At 43.2% G+C, this 20,029-nt stretch overlaps 1 protein-coding gene across 1 annotated transcript; it reads right to left on the reverse strand.

The window, feature by feature from the left end:
- Positions 1-9,587: 9,587 nt before the first annotated feature.
- Positions 9,588-19,217, reverse strand: LOC119373429 (tissue factor pathway inhibitor 2). The gene is made up of 6 exons (XM_037643456.2): positions 19,095-19,217; positions 18,419-18,454; positions 15,435-15,617; positions 12,920-13,102; positions 10,951-11,130; positions 9,588-9,816 (listed from the first exon to the last, which is right to left on the reverse strand). Exons 1-6 carry the CDS (start codon positions 19,144-19,146, stop codon positions 9,683-9,685), a joined length of 768 nt encoding a protein of 255 aa, XP_037499384.1. The 5' UTR covers positions 19,147-19,217; the 3' UTR covers positions 9,588-9,682.
- Positions 19,218-20,029: the final 812 nt, after the last annotated feature.

Raw genomic sequence — 20,029 nt, forward strand, 5'->3', positions numbered from 1 at the left:
GCCTCTGTACTGAACTCTTAGAGCAGTAAAGGTATTATCTGATTTATGTTCAATACTATTCGTCATTACGCCGGTTGTTTCTATTATTTTATTATGCCCAAGGAAATCCATTCTAGTTTTGACGTCGTTTATTTTTGCGGCGCTAGAACAGGATGGTATTCGGCGAGCTTGCGCTTTCGTTCTACTGAGACGTAAAATTATTCTAATATATCGGAACATCGCACCTTCTTATATATAAGCAATTTTGCAAACAAAGTCTGAAAAAAAAAGAAAGATTGTCCAAAAGGGAAAACATACTCACGAATACACTTTTGCTGACATAAACTGATTGAGGAGAACAGATTGGCGCCTGAAGCGCATGCGCCATTTGAAATGCTCATACACCGTTCTCTGCCAGTGTCGTAGTAATAATAACCATACAATCGGCGACAGAAGCCGATATGTGGTGGCATTTTACATGCTGTTAGCCTCTCAGTGGACGACGCTGAAACGGTAGCAAGGGCGTAATACCAAATACAACGTGTCATTAAGTCACGTGAATTCAGGTATTGCGTTTACCTGCATACTACCATCACTATCTGGCAGTCGCTAATCTTGGCTAGTGTTGGCCCCGTGATTGCTAATATCGGGGATAATGTGTATGTAATTATAGTCTAAATTGCAACAAATGTTGGTTAGAGTTGGCTCAATAGCTGTCAACTAAGGCTATCCGCTGTTTTAGTGCGAAAATCATATTCATTCAATGTAATTTCAGTGGCTAAGTTGTCCACCAATTGAGACGTTATTAGCCCCGAGAAGTTGGGGTGGTGCCGCCTGGCGGTAGGCGTAGATGACGTCACGGCACGGACTCTTCGACGCCCGCCGTGGCGCGCCTACACAACGTGCGCTCGCTTCGTACGCTGTTTCTGTGTTTGCGTTAGGTTTTTGCTTGTCTCAAGCTTCAGGCAAAGGACGAAAACAGCATCGATAATGTTGCGAGCAAAACGACAAAAAAAGCTATACACTCTTTTTCTGTACAATCGCATATAGTGTCCGGGCTCCGTCGTGTATGCACACTTCTAAAGGTCGGATCAGGTTGTGTTTTGTGTCGCGCTGCTAACCTCGAGGATAGGTTTGATTCCCGACTACAGCTGCCGTATTCCGACGGCGCTGAAAAGCAAAAATATCCCTGTGCTTAGATCTAGGGGCACGTCAAAGAACTGGAGGTTGTCAAAATTAACCTGCAGCGTGCCTCACAATCAATCATGTCGTGGTTTTGACTTTATTATGTGGCGTTGTTCACGGGTGATTCCTTTAGGAGACGTGATGATTTCGCCTCCGAAAGCGTTATTTGAATTGCACTGATCCGCGATATGCGGACAGCATTTTTGCCGCTCTGCCAAACCCCGCGCACAATTACAAAAACGCATGCAGTACCGAGTCTCGCAATACATCTAAAGCGCTCGCCCCAAACTACACGCCGCAGCTGTCGTTTTAGTTTTTTTTTTTTGTACTCACTCACTCATCATGTTGTATAATTCGAAGTTTTTCTTGCAATAATTTCGGCGCTTCATTTCACTACAAAAAGTAGAGGTTAATTGCGGAAACTTCAGAGCGTGTCTTCGTGCAGCATTGTCGCAACGGTGCGGCCAGGCCGTTTAGATATCCAACTCGTAAATTAATTTTCCTTGCAGTTCATTACCCCTGAGCAGCATCAACCTGTATGTGGGCATGACGAGCTAGACCAGTCGTTGCTACATTGAGGCGAAGGAGCTTTAAATATTACGTGGGTCCAATCTTTTAGTGCGCTATCGAAACACTGCAGAAAGCCCATCTTGAATTTCTGGCGTTTGTCTGGCAAGCGATTGCTATCAGCAGTGCTCCCACGTGAAATGGACATTAATGTTTTTACGCAGCGGTTGATCGGATCAGTAGTTCACGCAAATCAGGGTATGCCTCTACTAACCCATGACGAATGTTGAGAAGAAACCTGTAGGTATGATCCAAGTATACGCCAACATCTAAGCAATCCCCAAACCGTTGTGTGCGTGGCAACGCAATTCTGTCAAATCACGTAGATTATTAAAGACGATAGTCTTTCTTGGGGAACTTAAACGCAGAAATTTTGGTCTGTCTTTCTGTCTGTCTTTCTGTTTGTCGGCACGTCCCTCGATTCAGCCACTCGGCCAAAGTTGAACCACTTGCCCAAGGGCCAGCCGTCTTGAACTGGTACTGCTGTTCATACTTGTGAACGTTGTCGATCAAAAAGTAAATATCATGCATATCTGAGGTGCAACATCACTAGGTAAGTATTAGGAGGCGTGTTCCTTTAATAGAAAATGCATACATACGTAATTTTAAGGACCCTAGTTTCTTAAGCTGCGCTGAAAATGCATAAGAATGGAAGCTTGAGCGAGTTGGTATGCGTTCATCTTTGTTGAAACAGCGCTCACTAGACGACGACGAAGTAAAAGAAGGCACTGGACAGGCGCTGCCTGTCCTGTGCCTTCTTTTACTTCGTCGTCGTCTAGTGAGCGCTGTTTCAACAAAGCTCAAAATGCGACTGCGCTGAAATTTGCCTTCCTCCGTGCCCTTCGCACGAGCTCATTGTTGTGTTTCGGTTTCGGTTCTGTATTGCACTGTACGAATGCCATGGGTTGGTGTTGAAAAACTTTAGTTTTGAAAAGGCCAAGAAGGTGAAAAAAAATATGTAAAAAATGAAAAACAGCGTTGTGGGCGGCCTTCAGGCTGCCGGTTGTGGGCGCCGCTCTGGCGTTCCTGTTTTACCCAGGCGACGTGTAAATAAAAGAGTGTGTGGAGAGTACTCGTTGAGTGCGGACGTTTCTTCTGCTTCAGCGCTTCGCGCCAAACCGCGTTTTCGGGCTGGCTGGCGTCCCCGCCGGTCGCGTTGGTCACCGCCGGTCTTCGCCTGCTGCTGCGCCGGGACTACCAGCACGCAACACAGCACTCATGTTTCCCGACGTATTGCCAGATGGCGTCCATATCTCACACAGCGCCTCTTCTATCGTCTTTACACGACATTTGCAGCGAAGCACGCAGATACGCGGCCAATTTTTTAGTGGTAGACATAACTTGCATGACAAAACACAATGTATTTAGTGAATTGAAAACACGTTATTTCATTTGTAATACATCAGGGCATAAGTTTTAACCTTGGAGTTTATTCCTTGTCGTAGTGAAGTTAGAAACATTTGGCATAAATATTTTCTTAACACCGATTTCTTGGAGTATAGGCGGTGAAAACAACGAATGCCTTGCTGGCATGCATCACCCTTTTCATTTTTTTTTTCGTTCGGAAGGCAGTTTTCCCACCCTAAGCTATATTATCTAAACTTTCCATGACTTTGTTAAGTCTCGCTAGTGAATACTTCCACTTTCCACCTTGGAAGATTTGCATCGTAAAATTCAGGAGTAATCGTCACCGTATCGCGAAAGAGCATGTAGACAGCGGGCGCAGAAAACGGCGATCCTCAGAGGCGGAGCAGGCGAGTCCTTGCCGTGACGTCACATCGGCGCGACTGCAGCGACGCCAGTGTTCGTTCTCGGGGCTAATAGCTTTGTGCGGGCGTATTTTCCGACAATTCGACGCATTCAGTACAGCATGAGGCAATCTGGCCGTCTAATATGTAATTGCTTTACCCGTGGAAATCAACGCGAATTTGGTATCTGGAACATTTTACAACTTTAAAGAACAATCAGAAAACCTTTTAGGATTCCGTGATATTGTACTCATTAGAGTTGCTACGTGCGAAGTGCAATATGAGTATCATGTATAACACTTAATAGAACAAATACGAGAAATAAATGCAGTATGTACATAATATTGTGCTCACGTTAACATTCTACAATGGTAACTGTAGTTATTACAACAAAAGCTGTGCAATATACAGGAAATTAGGAAATTAAGTTTAGATCAAAGTCAAATTTTCATACAAACCAACATATTATCAAACATGCTCAGAAGTTTCAGAGGAAAATAAACCTGTGAAGAATCACCTGCCTTTATTACCCTGCTTTAGACACAAAGCATATGGAAGAGCGCTCAGAGTAATACGCCCTAGGAAGCGTCCCAGCATTGCTATTTTTATTGAAGTAGGCGTTGTTAAGTCAGGAACGTTAACATTAAAACGTTCAAAGAACAAATAAGGTTATCATGTAAACATCAAGCTTAACTCGGGGGAAAATAACCAACCTTGCAGCATGGACAGTCGTATCAAAAGCAGGAAGCTTGGCAGAAGCTTCATACCTGTGCCAGACCTCAAAGGACATATGCATTCTGTGGATTTCTCCAAAGCAAGCGAATGCCTTGAAATCATTTTTTCCCATACAATAGCGCTACGAAATGACCATCCACATAGCATAATTGACTCACGCGGAAAAGTGCTTTAAAGATGTTTTTAGGAAGCGCTAACGGCTGCAAGCGCAACTGCTGCATAAGAGTTGCAACATAGTAGAATTTTTCTATAAAGCGCAGCTGGATTTTTTGCGCACAAAACACGTTCGCGCGAGCAGTGTTCGTCCCAGCCTTCCTGGTGGAATAAACACAGCAGAATATTAGGAGATGCATCGGCATCATTGTATTTATGGTTACCATCCTTACGTTAAGAGAGTTCGTTGCTGAGCTGGTTCATAGTGATAAACTGCGGAGAGCCAATTAAGTACTGGACAAAGCAGAATATACACAGCTGTATGTGTTCTTTTTCCGGTACCTAATCAGCGCTCTGTAGTTTACCAACACTATGAGCACAGGACAAAGAAAAGGTGTGCAATAAGGTGGAATATGTTATATTAGAGTTCAAGTTTAAAGCTACGCATTGGCATTGCGTTTTTTACCGTAAAAAAAGTTAGGAGTCTTTCTTCTGTCGGGAAAATGGAGCCAAGCAAAGCTTGGCGTGTGCGTGCCTGAACTATTATTTTATTGCGATAGCAATGATACAGAGACTCTCGGCAGATTCTTGTCGTCGCCGTCGCCGTCATGCCCCGGATATGTATATGTATGTATATATCCATAAAAGGGCAGTCTCTTTTAAAATTAATATATCATAATTTGTTGTTCTGCAGGCCTGTCTTAAGCTGCAGGCGAGCAACTAAATTGCAGGGAGAAATAAGAACTGAGGTTGAAGACTGCTTTTCCGCACGCCAGTCATTTCCGAACCAAAGCACAGTGCCGATGTTGTTGAAGAAACATGCTGGCGTTGGTACATTCTTTTTATTCGTTCAGGTAACTAATAAATTCGATTAAAAATAGTGTTACCTTGTTTGCGCCATTATCAGGGCTCCCTCGCTGCCGGAACAGCGCACGAAGCATTGGGAAGCCGTCGCAGAACGAAGATAAAATCCAGTAGCTAGCACCTGAAATACTGCGACTTGCGACTGGTTTCGTTTTCGCGCCCAACAAAACATGGAGGATTGAGCTTATGGGATTGTCGACAGATGGTGCTGTGCATTGTGAATATTCCCTGTTGGAACTTCAACCACTTGCTTAGAAGCGCGACGCTTCTATTTCTACAGGCAACAACAACGGTCATTCCTGAAAAATGAAATGAAAATGCAACAATGAAAGGGAACAATGGAATGCGGCGACGTGAAAGGAAAAAGGCGCATGCAACAACGCATGTGATAAGCGCACATTCGAGGGTCTATTTGTGTACACACGCGCGTCATTTCTGTACTCGCCTGCGACGTGCTTTTCACAAGACAGTGAGATGGCCTAGTTTGTGAGCATTCACGACAACGTTTAAAGCAAAAGCTTTTTGAAGCGCGCGAGACACGAGGACAGAAGAACGAAGAATTTGACAGCAAGTGCATCCTGTCAAATTCTTAGTTCTTCTGTCCTCGTTTTTAGTGCGCTTAAAAGCTTTTGCTCTGAACATGACCACGTTTTTCACGCATTATACCACTGCCGCCGCAACCGAAATCTAACTCACAGAAGCTTCGCCTAATATTGCCGACACTCGAACTCTGCCGCGTTTTTCAGCTTTTTTTTAATAGTCTCGGCATTAAGCGAGAAGTCTGTGGAGTAAATTTTCTTTTGTGTCACATGTTTCCTGCGTTTGCACCCTGCATTTGCACCCTGGCAGGCACCGTGATTCTTCAGATGACCGAATGTTCTACAGCCAATGAGTTGTCCTACTGTTCTCCATCAATTCGAACTGAAGCTTTTCCTGCGACGCCCGCGTTCGAAACTCACTCCCCAATTTTCGTATAATCAATAAACCACACATTGGCATTCGAGACCTTTAGCTTTTTTTGAGACGGCATTCAGGCAAGCACCTCACCTATGCTTGACGGGAACTTACCCCACTTGTTCTATGCCTTTAGGAGCGTAGGTCAAATAAAGTTGTAATTGAAAAAATTCGGCAGATCCCACGCGTTGTGGGAATCAGTTTCATGCGAAGCACTCAGCGAGTACTTCTATGGTGTATTTTATGACTTTGAGCCAAGCGTTACGAGGTGGATCGACGTGTTTCTGTAAATGTACAGTAGCTGTGTGCACATCGTGGACTTACCAGGCACGTCGACAACACTGGCAGTTTAAGGGTAACTTATTGTGCGACGTAACATCAGCCCTCACGTTAGTGTACGCACGTCAGTATTATCGAAACTAAGTGCATTTTTTGGTGCAGTCATGTGAATATTATACGCAACTTTCATTAGTGTATTCCTCCGGGGTTGAGCAATGCTTCAATATAGCTTGCTGAACCATAGGAATACAAATGCAATGTCTATTACACTGCTATAAAAGCGGAGCCAACACTGGCGCCACAGACGATATTCTGATATGACGCCTGTATCGCAGGAGTAGATATGTAGTGTTTACCGCTTTCTTGTAAAATTAGAGCGCCAGCACCACAACCACAGTTGACGTTGCACCGACATTATGCCTGCATAGGCTGTTTTTCCAAACCAGTCTATAGACCTGGCGTGGCTCTGTGGTACAATACCTGATTGCCACGCAGAATGCTCGGGTTCGATTCCTGCCGGGATTCTAATATTTATTCTTTCCATTCGTCGGGTCAACGCTGGCGATGTCGGTATTTCCTAACGCTCTCGCATTTAAATTACTGATTTCTGCCCTCGCCATTCCTGGGTAGATATAAACTGTCAATCACCTGTGACACATACCCGTACGTCGCAGCCCGTGGAAAACGGGTATGTGCCACACGTGTCTGGAGGAAAGTGTTTGACGTACGCGACAGGATTTTTACGTTATTCATGTCATGACCCGACAGTCATATTTGTCGAATCCTCTTACCCTCTCATGCCGATTTCGGTCTACACGAAGTTAAGGAGGCGATCATGAGAGCACCCAGACGTAGGCGGCTAGTAGAGACAGAATAAAACATTTATTTCAAACAAGTTCAGTCTCTAGTGGTTGGACATCCGCAATTTACATTGAGGATTGTACGCCGAAGGATCTATTTTGGACAATATATACGGATTTGGAAAAGATAATGATTCTAATCATCGCCACGCGACCTGCGTTGCATTATCTAATTTAGGATCAGGTGGGGGTAGAGTGCGTCTACTCAGCCTAATGTGTTGCAGGATATCGGTATAAGAAAGGAGGGGCTGGGAGGTTGTCCTGGTCAGCGAGAAGTTGCGCTGTGGATGAAGCAGCGGAGGTCCGGTGTAAGAGTTCGTGAGCGGAGGCGTGAGCAAGCTCATTGCCTCAAACTCCTGCGTGCCCTGGTACCCATACCAGCTGTATCCACTGACCCTCTTGAGGAGTGGCCGCAGCCTGCTGCAGTATTGAATGCGCTAAGCGACCGACTTGTCCTCTTGCGAAATTACGATACGCCTCCTGGGAATCCGTGAGGACAAAGGTGGCTTTTGTATTACGCATGGCTAAGGCTATCCTGGTTTCTCCCACGGCTGTAATGTCGATTCCGGTAGCCGAGACGCAGTCCACGACCTGTCTCCTGTTTGCCACGGCTGCCGTGGTGCGGTTGTGCAGGTGTCCGGCGGCATATACAAAGAAGGCATCTTCACAATCCGAATATTTGTTGTATACTTTGGCTCTGGCAGCTCGCCTGCTTTCGTTGTGGACGGGGTGCATATTACGTCGCAAAGGGCGAATATGACTTCCTTCTGCCATTCTGGTGGTAGTGACAGTTTATGGGCGACCTGAATTGGCGGATTGATGCCGAAGGCGTCTAGCGTGGCGCGACCCGCTTTCGTACGAGCGCGTAGTAGATAGATAGATAGATAGATAGATAGATAGATAGATAGATAGATAGATAGATAGATAGATAGATAGATAGATAGATAGATAGATAGATAGATAGATAGATAGATAGATAGATAGATAGATAGATAGATAGATAGATAGATAGATAGATAGATAGATAGATAGATAGATAGATAGATAGATAGATAGATAGATAGATAGATAGATAGATAGATAGATAGATAGATAGAAACGCTCAAGGTACCGAAGGTTCGCTAAGAAATGCTTGGCGTTTAATAGTTTTATGGACTAGAAAATCACTACAACAGCAAGTGTTTGGCACATTGTGGCCTAAGATTCCGCTGTGCCAAAGCAAGGCAATTATTATTACAAACTTTATCTTCCGTGAAAATGAGGACGTGCAGGCAACATAAAAGCTCGCACTATCTCTGAAAACTTTTCAAGGTCTGACGCTGCCAGCAGTCTTCGAGGCCTTGCACAGGAGATCACGCTCGCTCTATGGTGCCCACCAAGCAGCCAAACCAACCGGTCTAATCGTCAACGCCACCTGTCCTCTTTGATGCATATCTGTATGCCAACTGGACTCCGCCGAAGAGAGGCCACACTGCTTTATCGCTTGTGGCTAGGGGTGGCATTTACAAAATCCTATTCCTTTCGAATTGGAATGGCCGACAACGCTCTCTGCGATGCCTGTCGTTGCGAGGAGACGCTACACCACGTCCTGTGCGACTGTCCGGTATATAATGCTCAGAGACAGTCAATGGCGTCCGTTCTAGCGCGCCTTGATAGTAGACCAATGTCTGTTCAAACAATACTTGCATGTCGTCAACAGAAGACATCACAACTGAAGGCGACGAAGGCACTGCTGAGGTTTTTGAGAGCGACGAACTTGGCCAAGCGTCTGTGACAGAAATGTCGCGTACCACGCAGAAGTGACCAACTACCACGCAAGAGTGACCGACTGTTTCTATGTGTGCTATGCTACCACGCAAGAGTGACCGACTGATTCTATGTGTGCTGTGTCATGTGCTATCTTTCTATCTTTCTCTCTCTCTCTTTCCTCTCCATCTTTAAATCTCCCCCACCCTGTCCCCATGTGTAGGGTAGCAAACCGGTTGTCCTATACTGGTTAACCTCCCTGCCTTTCCTTCTCTACTATTTCTTCTCTCTCTCTAAGGTTGTGCACGCGAAAGAGTAATAACAAATTATTTGCGTTTATACGCGTACATGTAACAGAATCACGCATTTATGGGAACTTTGAACCTTCCCAAGTAAAAGGAAAACATCACTCAAACCTAAGCCTTTGGCTTAAGTATTAAGAAACTTGTGTGGAAATATACCCGAAAGCTTTATTAGGGACAAAGAGACACGGAAAGCATTCTTAAAGAAGAACTCGCAGGAAAATGCTGGTACTTTACTTCTAGTAAAATGTGTAGGGATGGCTGGAAATCTATTAAGTGGCCCAGACAACCTTTTCTAGTGTATGCTGGATTAGGAAAGAGTATGTGTCCTATAGAGTGGAATGTCATTGTTAATGGCGCTTTGGTCTTGCTTCCTAGGCGTCTTCACAGCAGGCAGCTCATTTCCTTTTGTTTGCTCGCAGTTCACACAAGTAGCTTTATTGTCTGAAAAAATTAAAACAGCCATTACCATAGCATATTTCCCAAAATAGGATTTTAGTTTACTTTCCTAGTTTACACTATCAAATGTCTTGAATATAAGCAAGACCTTGTGAACTTCATAGTTCGAACGAGCAGTCGATAAGTTCCTAGGAAGGTAGCGGGAACTACCCGTACTTGTTTTGTTCTCTCCTTTTCCTTATTTTGAAATGCACATAATTGAATTCATCTTACCATTGCCGCCAAAGAGAAGGTGCATGTCTTTCTAGTGGAGTGATACTCTAGTAGGAGCAACATTGGGGATTCGCAGTTGACGTGAAAGACTACAAGCGTCATCATTTTAATTGCTACTGTACAACTTATTTACAAATTGCCCAACTTTCGATATGTGAGCTAACCGGGATTGAGTGAAGTGGCTGGCTGAAGATTGTATAAGAATTAAAATGTGAGAAATCTACAATGTCTCAAGATAACCAATTTCGCTGCATATCGAAAGGATTTGTGGAGCACGTGCTCAAACATATGGCTAATACAAATGTTTCAGTCACTGATGGCAGCGTCAATTAATGTCGCCCATTTATGCAAGCTATGATTAATCACTCGTTCCTTCAGCCTGGTAAGCTGCTCCGTTACCTCGCGTAGATTTCAACAACTTGAGGCTAAGGTGTAAGTCGTTGTCTGTGTCATGCGTGGCAATGCGAACATGATGTTCAGGTTGACGTTCCTATGTGTAAGGTTGTAAAGTATCGTCTCAAAAATCAATCGTTTCATGATGTGTTCTTGCATATCGATGCAGCATGAAAATATGCGTGCACTGATCAGCTTCGTCTGCACTATATTGATGCTTTATTACAAGCAAATGTTTTATGTCGTTTTCCGTAATATTCCGTGCACGACTTTCAAGAACGGGTGGGGACCCATGCCATAGGAAGTCGTTGCTCAAATACCGCGTGTCTAATTGAAATATTGTAACATACTGTTACGTAGTCGCAGGGCTCATAGCACAACTCAGATATTTCTTTACAAGTTATCCGTTTTGAATTCATATAATTAATTTGTTGTAACTGTAGCGTGCAATCACGAGAGTTGCAAAAAAAGCGCGCGAAATTACAAATTGCCAGGAATAAAAAGGTGGCTTACAACTGCATCTTTCCAAGCACTTCTTTTGCGTTGAGAAAGCGTTGTCGTTACTTCCACAGCGTTTTTTAGGGAATTCTCGGCAAGTATTATCAATTTCGCTGAAGTACCACCTCTTATTAGCAAGGAAGCACCTTCCAGGGCTTGGTTTCAAGCTGCAGACAGCCTTGGGTTTTTTGTTCACTGTAAAAAAATGTAATGGTAGCCATCAGATTCAAAGAAATATATATAATTTCAAGTAAATGGTTACTTCGAACAAATAAAGAAATAATGGTGAATTTGTAACCGACCAAGCTGCATAATAAATCACTCTATGGTTCGTGTTCTTATCAAATATGCACGCAAACTTATTACGAAACTAGACAAACAACTGAATGTATGTGAACTCTTTTTAGAAACTAAAAGTGGACATGAAAATATGGTGATGGGCGTCTGTTACAACATAAATATGTGTTACAACTGCAATGCATATTTGAATGTTGTGGGTTTGGGTCCCATCGATGGAAAGGGTGATTTTTCGTCCACCTTAATTCATGTTATAAAGACTGCAGTACGGTTAGAGGCAACAATTAATCGGAATGCTCCCTGATGTTTGCCTGACATAATGGTCTGTTTGATTCATTTAGCTGTGTCTAACAAGGAAACTAGCCTCACGAAAAAGTTCTCCTTACGCTAAGTGTGATGCATGTTTCACGGCATAATAAATGCGAGCAACGTTTTCGGTATAAGCGATCTCTGAGGGTCTTCCGAACGAATGCTGCCCTTGGTCAAAATGCTAGAATATAGGCTTTTGACGCGAAATCTTCATTGTATGATTCCCCAAATTCAGAGCCGGAAACTTTCCACGTAACCTGGATTTAGATGCCGCGTGTGCTGTCCATGCACTGATGTGTTGCTGCTGGCAACAAACATTGCTCCTGGATAAATATTTCCGCCTGAATTAATTGCCGATTCAAGCGCAGCGTCGTTCATTCCAAACCACGCATCTTGAACGCCTGTTCCGAAGTACAAATTCGAGAGCGATTTCTGTGGTTCAGAGACCGATTTTTGTTAAGCTACACCTAAACGTGACCGAAGGGTGCACGATTCACGTGTGTGCGCTGTGGCGGCGTCCATTATTAGGAACGGCTTTAATAGCTCCCTAAACCGCCGTCCCCCACTCACTGAACAATGAGCCATAGGGTGTTTCTCTAGACTTTTGCAGTACTGTATGCATTTATAATCACTTCCATCGCAGTCATTATAAACACATCCGTCATCCGTAGAGAGTTTTCGTATGTCTCAAGTCTGTTTTGCTGTGGCGCCAAAACTAGACTCATGTTATATTTTTACGAATAGACGCGCAGAACCTCACACGCCCGCACGCGTGAGTATGTGGGCATGCCTTTCTCTGTGTCCAAAGTGAGCCACACTATAATATTATCTCGATGCCTCAAATGCAACCAATGTAGTTTTTATTTCAAATTTTGATCAACAACACTGAAAAGCGATTGGCACGTACAAATCTCGTACATTCCTTATTTATTCGTTTCGCAATCTGTGGAATATCATAGACCTTAATGCATAACTACATCACAAGAAGCTGTGACGAAGCATACATGGTAAGAAAAAGTTATAGGAGTAGCATATTGGTCAAGGTCATGTTTGGAATCCGGCATATCTTATACGCAAACGTGTTCGGCATGTGCACATTTTTTAGACGTGTCTTATAGTTGCGTGTGCATATTGCAATCGCTTGGCTAACGCTCTTTATACATTCTTGGAAATGGTATGCGTATGTTAGAGTGAAATATGTTTTTTTACTTATATAACATTGTGTGCAGAAAATTACCTTGTAAGATTTCAGTAACTTTATCTCTATTGTATAGTTTGCTCATACAGCTATCAGGATATCACATATTTCATTACAGGTCATAAAAAGCGTCTGTAAAGTAAATAAATTCAAGAAGTAAAACATCACTCTACTACTCACATCTGCAAATTGCCTGGCACTTCATTTCAGTCAGGAACACGTTGCCGCCTCCACCGCAAATGGTGTGATTGAACATTTTGCAGTTGTCGCTTAGTTGATCATAAAACCATGACACAATTAATGGCGCGCAGCTGCCGATCACTGGTCGTTGAAGGCATATTGGCGAATTATTTGGAGTCAAGGCTAAAAAAAACATTAAATGTTAGACAAATGGCCACAGTGGTAGCCAGTATAACTGCAAACATAGGTTAGACCTCAATGTTTGAGGAAATGATTGACAACCGCTTTTGAATAAGCCAGTTATTTATTAATGGCACGAGAGTCTGGTGACACCTTTGTTTCATTTCTAAGCATTTCCGATTGAGCACTTCCATTTGTTCGAATATTCAGAAAACATTTAAAGAATAGATATGGATGGTACTGTTGCAAGTTAAGTTACACTGGATACATACGCCACGGGAACAAATCTTCACTTAAGATAAGGGTAATATAATTATCACGAAAATAAGGAACCTAATTAATTCCGTCCATTGAAAAATTATGAGTAGCTAGGATTGTTGCGGCACCTGGCAGGGTAGATCTCAACCACAGGCGTCTTTCTCAAAGTCATACAGTTTCATAATTCAGACAGCAGCACAAAAATTCCACAGACGGTCTGTCCTTTTGATGGGAGGGTTTTATACTATAAAAGCTACAGGAAAATCTGGCGTTAGTGTTTACGCGGGGCTCCTCGAGCGGCGATTCAACCACGGTGGGAATGATGGGACGCACAGGCTTCGGATCTGCTTCGGATAGATTTAATTCTTGAGATTCGCGGCGCCTGTTTACCGAATTTCAGACAAAATCACAAAAAAGATGTTTTCAATAATATTATCTTAATTATTCCGTATGCAAAGCGTATTGCAGAAAGTTTCCGTGACCGAGAGGTTGAAGTGAATCCTGAAAAAATTAAAAGCAAGAGGGTATGCATTGCGCTGCGTTTGTGCTTCAAAATTGGCATTGGAATATAATGTAATATTTCTTACAACAGTTAAAACAAACAAGCGGGATTTTCCCTCGAAAGTACGCATCACCCATTTCTTTAAATAAAAAGTATGCGTAGAGATAGGAACACTAAGCGTATCATCTGGTGTGACGCCAGGCGCGTCTTCCCGTGCGCACAATGGTTGTAAGAGCAGCGGTTCGTATGAAACGCATCTCTTGCTCCGCTGTAAAGCCGAGCCAGCGGAACGTGACGGTGTGCATACTTCACTTCGCCGTCATGTTGCAGCTGAGTTGACAGCATCTTGGCAAAACGCTCTCATAAAAATTTATGCGTGCCTTCAACTGACTTAACTTAGTAAACACCAATTTAAAGCGAATTTGAGGGGCCAGCTTCACTGATTTAACGGTTCGATGGTTGGTGACGTCATCACTGACGTCACACAACGAGCGCTCGGCGGGGCTACACATTGCCTTCTTCCACGCCAGACTCGGCCCTACCACCTGCTACCTGTTGTTCTTCCTCTCCTCTCACGCCACCTGCTCTCCGCTTGCCCACCTGCAGGTCTCCAAACTCCAACTGGACCCGCTCTTCCACTCGCCTCCGCTTACTGTGCTATACCCTCCTCCTCATTTCCTTGCCCCTCATCCTCACTTCCCTTTCGAACCCCTTGCTTTACTATACTATACGTGGATATGCTATGCATTACCCTCTTACCTCCTACTAACCTTGTCCTCCTTACCCTCGCATCACTCCTCCTCACCCTCAATTCCCTTTCCCACCTCCTAGCCATGTATACTATACATGGCTAAGTATAGACGCTGAAACTGTAGAAACGGACTTGTAGACAGTTCGCTAGCTAACACAAACTGATTCAAAGCTTGTACTTCCAATCATTCCCATGCTGGTTGAACATCGCAGCGCCTGATTCCCGTCTTGGTTGTATAGTGTGAAACTATGTGTACAAAGTGAACATAAAGAATGCACCAGGGCACACCAATGCCGAAAAGCGAGTGCCACTACCAGAACATACGCATAATTAAAGAATTAGAGTCCCCTCCATGTTTTTGGCAACCTAAAGTTTGTCCTCAGCATTGCTTTTTCCTGAAGGTGCTAATTCGGAAAGCGCCGCTATATATTATTATTTGCGCGTCAGAATTAGGAAATTTACAGCTGTGATTTTCACCTAGAAATGTGTTGATATTTATTGTAGTTACCTTCAACGATTGACTTTGAAAGCTTTTCCACTGATTCTCACCGGAACTTTAGCCGTTTTTGTTAAATCTCAGTGTTAAATTCAAGAGTCATAGTAGAGCCAAAATGACCTACCTGTATTATTTTTGCATTTAAACGGTGTGAATGTCAACCTGATAGAGGTCAGCCACTCAGCATAGATTTTACACGATGGAAATAAACATAGGTGAGGGATGATCATTGTATATCGGGTATATTTTAACTTTAGTTGGTTGTGCGAGCTACGGAGAAGAATAAATTTTATTAAAAAAAGAAGGCGTAAGTTCTAAAACTACTCACGTATGCATGATTTCATGCATCTTTTCATTGTCGGGAAGAGGTTGTTGCCACCGGCGCAGGTGCCCCGCTGGAGCATTTTACAGCAGTTGTCCTTCTTTTCGTAATACCAGGCCTCGTTTAGTGGGTGACAGACACCAACAAAAGGTGCTTTTAGGCACGCTTTTCGCAGCTCTTTTATTGAACCTGTAAAAAAGGCTTTCTCGTTGTAAGCCTGATTTCTATCCAACGTACATATTTTGTTTCGTTTTGTGATTTGTTGTTTGGAATGTGCCATTTTTATTGGCAAAAAGTGTTGACCTTGTATTAAACGCAGAATTTCATCAGAATGTCGCTTTGGTGGCGAGACAAAGGCTTGTATTTGCGACAAGTTTTTCCTTTGAAATACTCATAACATAGCAAAGAATAGTTCTTCGCTTATCTCAGCTGAAGTCTGGTGTGCTTTCGAGGTCCAGTATCAATGGGCCCAACCCAGTGACACGGTAGTCCAACCTGAATGAGCCGCTACCAGTAAGTGTGCATTCACAAATGCTTAGACTTAAGTGACTTAAAATAAAGAACTTTTTCGTTATGACATAAAATGAAAAAAAATGAAGACCCTAATTAACCCAATAAATTGAAGTAAATTGGTGTAAACCACACAAAATTATACCAGCTTCACTTTGTAATCAGAAATGTACAAGTAACGCTGCTGAATTCAGCTAGTATAACACTGTTAATGGTGGGTGTGCGCTCTGTTTGAATCGCTGGTTGCACACTGACGCAGTCTTGACACAACCCATCAAGCGTATCATGACATAGAGGATTCGACTATTTGAGAATAGAGTGCCAGTAATAAGGACTCTCCTGGTAACGCTCACATCCATACCATAGTGTAGTGGAGGTTTTGACGAAAGCCCGTCTGGGACGGGAGAGCACAACACCGACCGAGGTCCTCTTTACTTTCTTGTGATTCTAATAGTTGTAAAGAAAACCTTGCTTTGGAAACCACGTTGGATCTTTGCTTTGCCTGTTAGTGAATGCCTGAGTCAGCACGATTGTTTGGCACGTCAGTTCAGCATTTCATTACGAAGGTGTCTTATGTTGGCATCAAACAAGAATTTCCTGAGACCGCTTCCGTCACGGAAATGACGCAAGTCAAAGTGCACGCGACCTGGGCAGAAAGAAAATTTCTGCCGAGGTGTTCGACTGGTGAAACGTACAACTCCTCGGTCTTCGCATACAGCCTCCATACAGCCTCCAGGGGCTCTATCATTCTACTATCAAAACAGCTACCCGACGTAGCACAGGCCGAGATATACTCTTTTTTAGCGTCTTTTTCAACTGTCTTTTCTGACTCATAATAGTCGAAGCAAGCGCCACCATGTAGGACTTGTGAAGCGAAGTACTGCATTTTGACTCTAACAAGCGCTGACTATGAGCCCTTCAATAGCATCAGCGCAGAGGTGACTCCATTGCGGTGTAGGCATTCTGCTTCAGGGACAGAAAAATCTGCTCTCGTGGTTTGTTTTTCGCGTCGGATTATGGAGTCGTGCCTCGTCAGCTACTGTTTGGAACTACGTAGTTTCAATGTCGTGTTTATGCCGGCTCCTAGAAAAGAGAGATAAACCGCGCCTGCTAGCGCTTCTAGGCGTCAAATTAAGCGTCATATATAGTTGAATTTACATCTCGTTTTCGCTTTGTTTGCGTAAAATCCTCTCCTATGCCATTGCGGTATTTCTAGAAATGTCTCGTCACTGTATTTCTCTGGAAAACGACTGGCTCTCCAGTTTCTTTCGCTGTAGCAAAAAAACGAAAAAAAGAAGATGCGGGAAGTTTGCACTAAGTTGCGCAAAGCTCGGCACAGCCAAGTTGGTTGATCCTCAGCTCGTTGTGCTGCAGCACGGGAATCAGAACGCCGGCGGCGTTTGGATACAGCGTGCTATGCCGAAGAAGCGACAGCCAATAGATGGCGACGGGCGGATCCGGAATACGCGCACTGCTTGCCACTCTGAATGTGTTGAAATCGCTGTCCCTTGGCGACGGTGTAAGAAACTGTGGCGGTTGCTATGGCGGCGGCTGGGTGGCGGCTGCTCCTCGTTGCGGCCGCGGGTTGGCTATTTTAGCAACGGCGCTGCAGGGGTGTTCTGCTAACGGACGTCTTACAGCCAGCCTTGACTTACACAAAGTTTCCACCTCTTCCTTGGTACTCATATTCGGCCAAAGTTGGTAGGCTGTTAATCTGCGAAACTCCACTTGACGCACTTGAGGAATTAATAGTTTAATAGCTTTAAAAAGGCGCTGAAAGAGAGCGCGTTCGCAATTCTACGAGTGGCTCAGAGGAGGCCAGCCACTCCTTCAGCTTACCCCGTGAGAGTTCAGTTTGTTTCGGGAATAAAGCCCGTTATTTCCTTAGTAAGAACACGCATATAGAGAAGATCTTTCTCCGCAGTTCTCCCAGGACAATTCACGTGAATGTCACCCTAATTTAGCCTACTGTTTAAAAATAGTGATGGCCTAATCGTGAGATTATAGTTCTGCCACATACTCTTTCAATCGGACCTGCGCTTCTGTCACCCGAAATTCTCATGCGCAGTGCGTTTCTTACCTCGTCACGAAGTGTTATTCATTCATAATAAAACCAGTGTCATAAAAAAAAGACATTCATATTGCTACGCAGCAGTCATAAAAACACCTCATGCTAAGTTTTGCAAGTCGTTGAGTATACATTTACAGTTGATATAAAATATTTCTCAGCCAATAAAAAAAACACTGCATCCTTGCATTTCATAAACTATTAATGAAGCTATGATGAACGCCTTGTTAAAAAATGAGCCGGAAATCAAGTTGATATCGCAGCAGATTCTAACGATTTGGAGTAACCATCAATATCTTTTAGTGATGTGAAAGTAAACTTGTCGTGAATCTATATCTCACGAAACAATTCATCACATGCCACACGCTATTATTTAGGGGGTCAGCTGAAATATAGAAAGACAAATACATACCATTTTCTTTCTTTGCGTCTTTGAACCAGGTGCGTCCTAGGTAAATAAATCAAAACTGGTTTAACGTCCTCGTTCGCGCAAAAAAAAACAAAAAAACGGGTTTATTTATTTAGTTCCGCCTCGATATTTGCTGCGAAGCTTTGAATAATTATAATTTCATGATCTATTTGTAATTTCGAGTTTATGATTGCCCATAAGTGATGTCGTTATTTCCTTCTTATAATGGGTTGCTGTAAGGCAATTTTGCAGAATGAAGCATACAATAAAATACATTCTGGAATAGACTGAGCGAAAACGAACGAGGCACAAGAAGACAAGACGACTACGCGAGCGCTCACTACCAACTGTAGAGTTGGTAGTGAGTTGGCAGTGAGTGCTCGTGTAGCCGTCTTGTCTTCTTGTGTCTCGTCCGTTTGTGCTCAATCTATTCCAGAATGAACCAACGCGCCTAACAAAGCATGGTATTAAAATAAAATTGGCGTATAGCGCTTTTATTGAAATGTCGAAGCAATAGTGCCACAAAAACAGCTGCTACCTATACCAATCGGAAAAAACTATCAAAAAAAGTTATTATGAAATTAGTTTAGCCGTTTATATTATTTCTGCGACGCCTAATACATAATGTGAATGAAAGGTTTATACGCTGCGTGCATTTAGCTAATCAAAAATGACCCACCATCAATGTACTTCACGCAGATAAGGATAAGAAAAGTGGCGACAAGCTTCATAGCTTCAGGCTCCTGGACGTGTGTAGTGTTTGGCACATTTCTATTGAGATACACTACCTCCGTTTGATTGGGTTACCATTGTTCTACATATTTATCTCCCAAAATCCGACCTTGTGTTCATTTTTAGGGCTGTGTTATTTATGATTTTACTGCACGCGTTTATCTTAATATAAATGTTCTCAGATCTGTCAGTTGAACATCGGCTGCATTGTCAAAAATGCGGATTTCAGCGTGCGAGTTCCAAGTACAATACGATTCACCTTGTGCGGTGCAGCCCCCAGTTAACTTTACTCGACAGATGAATAGAGTCACAAAAGCAAGACTGATGAGTACATGAAGTATGTTTTGTCCTGCGAGAGGATAGATTACTGTTTGAAGGTGACTTCACAAATGAATCATATGATACGCGGTTGGTGTACTTGTGCAATAAAAAAACTACATTTTCCTTTCATTTCCGCTCAAGCAGCTGTACTTTTTTTTACAGTGACTCAACATCGTTTGCGACACACTGCACCTTTTCGCCCCTCACACACAGATGTTATCAACGGCAAGGGAAGAAGAAAATAGCAATATGGCCTCTTTTTTGCGTAATTTCTGGGTGTGTGTGTGTATGTGTGTATGTATTTAAATAAAGCTTGTGTCAAAGCTTTACATATAGGTTAAAAGAGCAAAATTTGCTAACTTTGCTTGAAAATGTCTGAATTTTCGAATTGCAACTGATACATAAATTGCACAATTCACAAACTGCTGAAACAGTATACTTCGTTTCATGGACATGTCATAATGAAGGCGAGCTGTATATCAGCATCACTGATTGTGATTTCGATCAGACAATATCCACGAGAAAAACAGTATCGTAGACATATTTATTGCATGTATAGAA

The sequence above is a fragment of the Rhipicephalus sanguineus genome, chromosome 11 (assembly GCF_013339695.2).
Source record: "Rhipicephalus sanguineus isolate Rsan-2018 chromosome 11, BIME_Rsan_1.4, whole genome shotgun sequence".
NCBI lineage: Eukaryota > Metazoa > Arthropoda > Arachnida > Ixodida > Ixodidae > Rhipicephalus > Rhipicephalus sanguineus.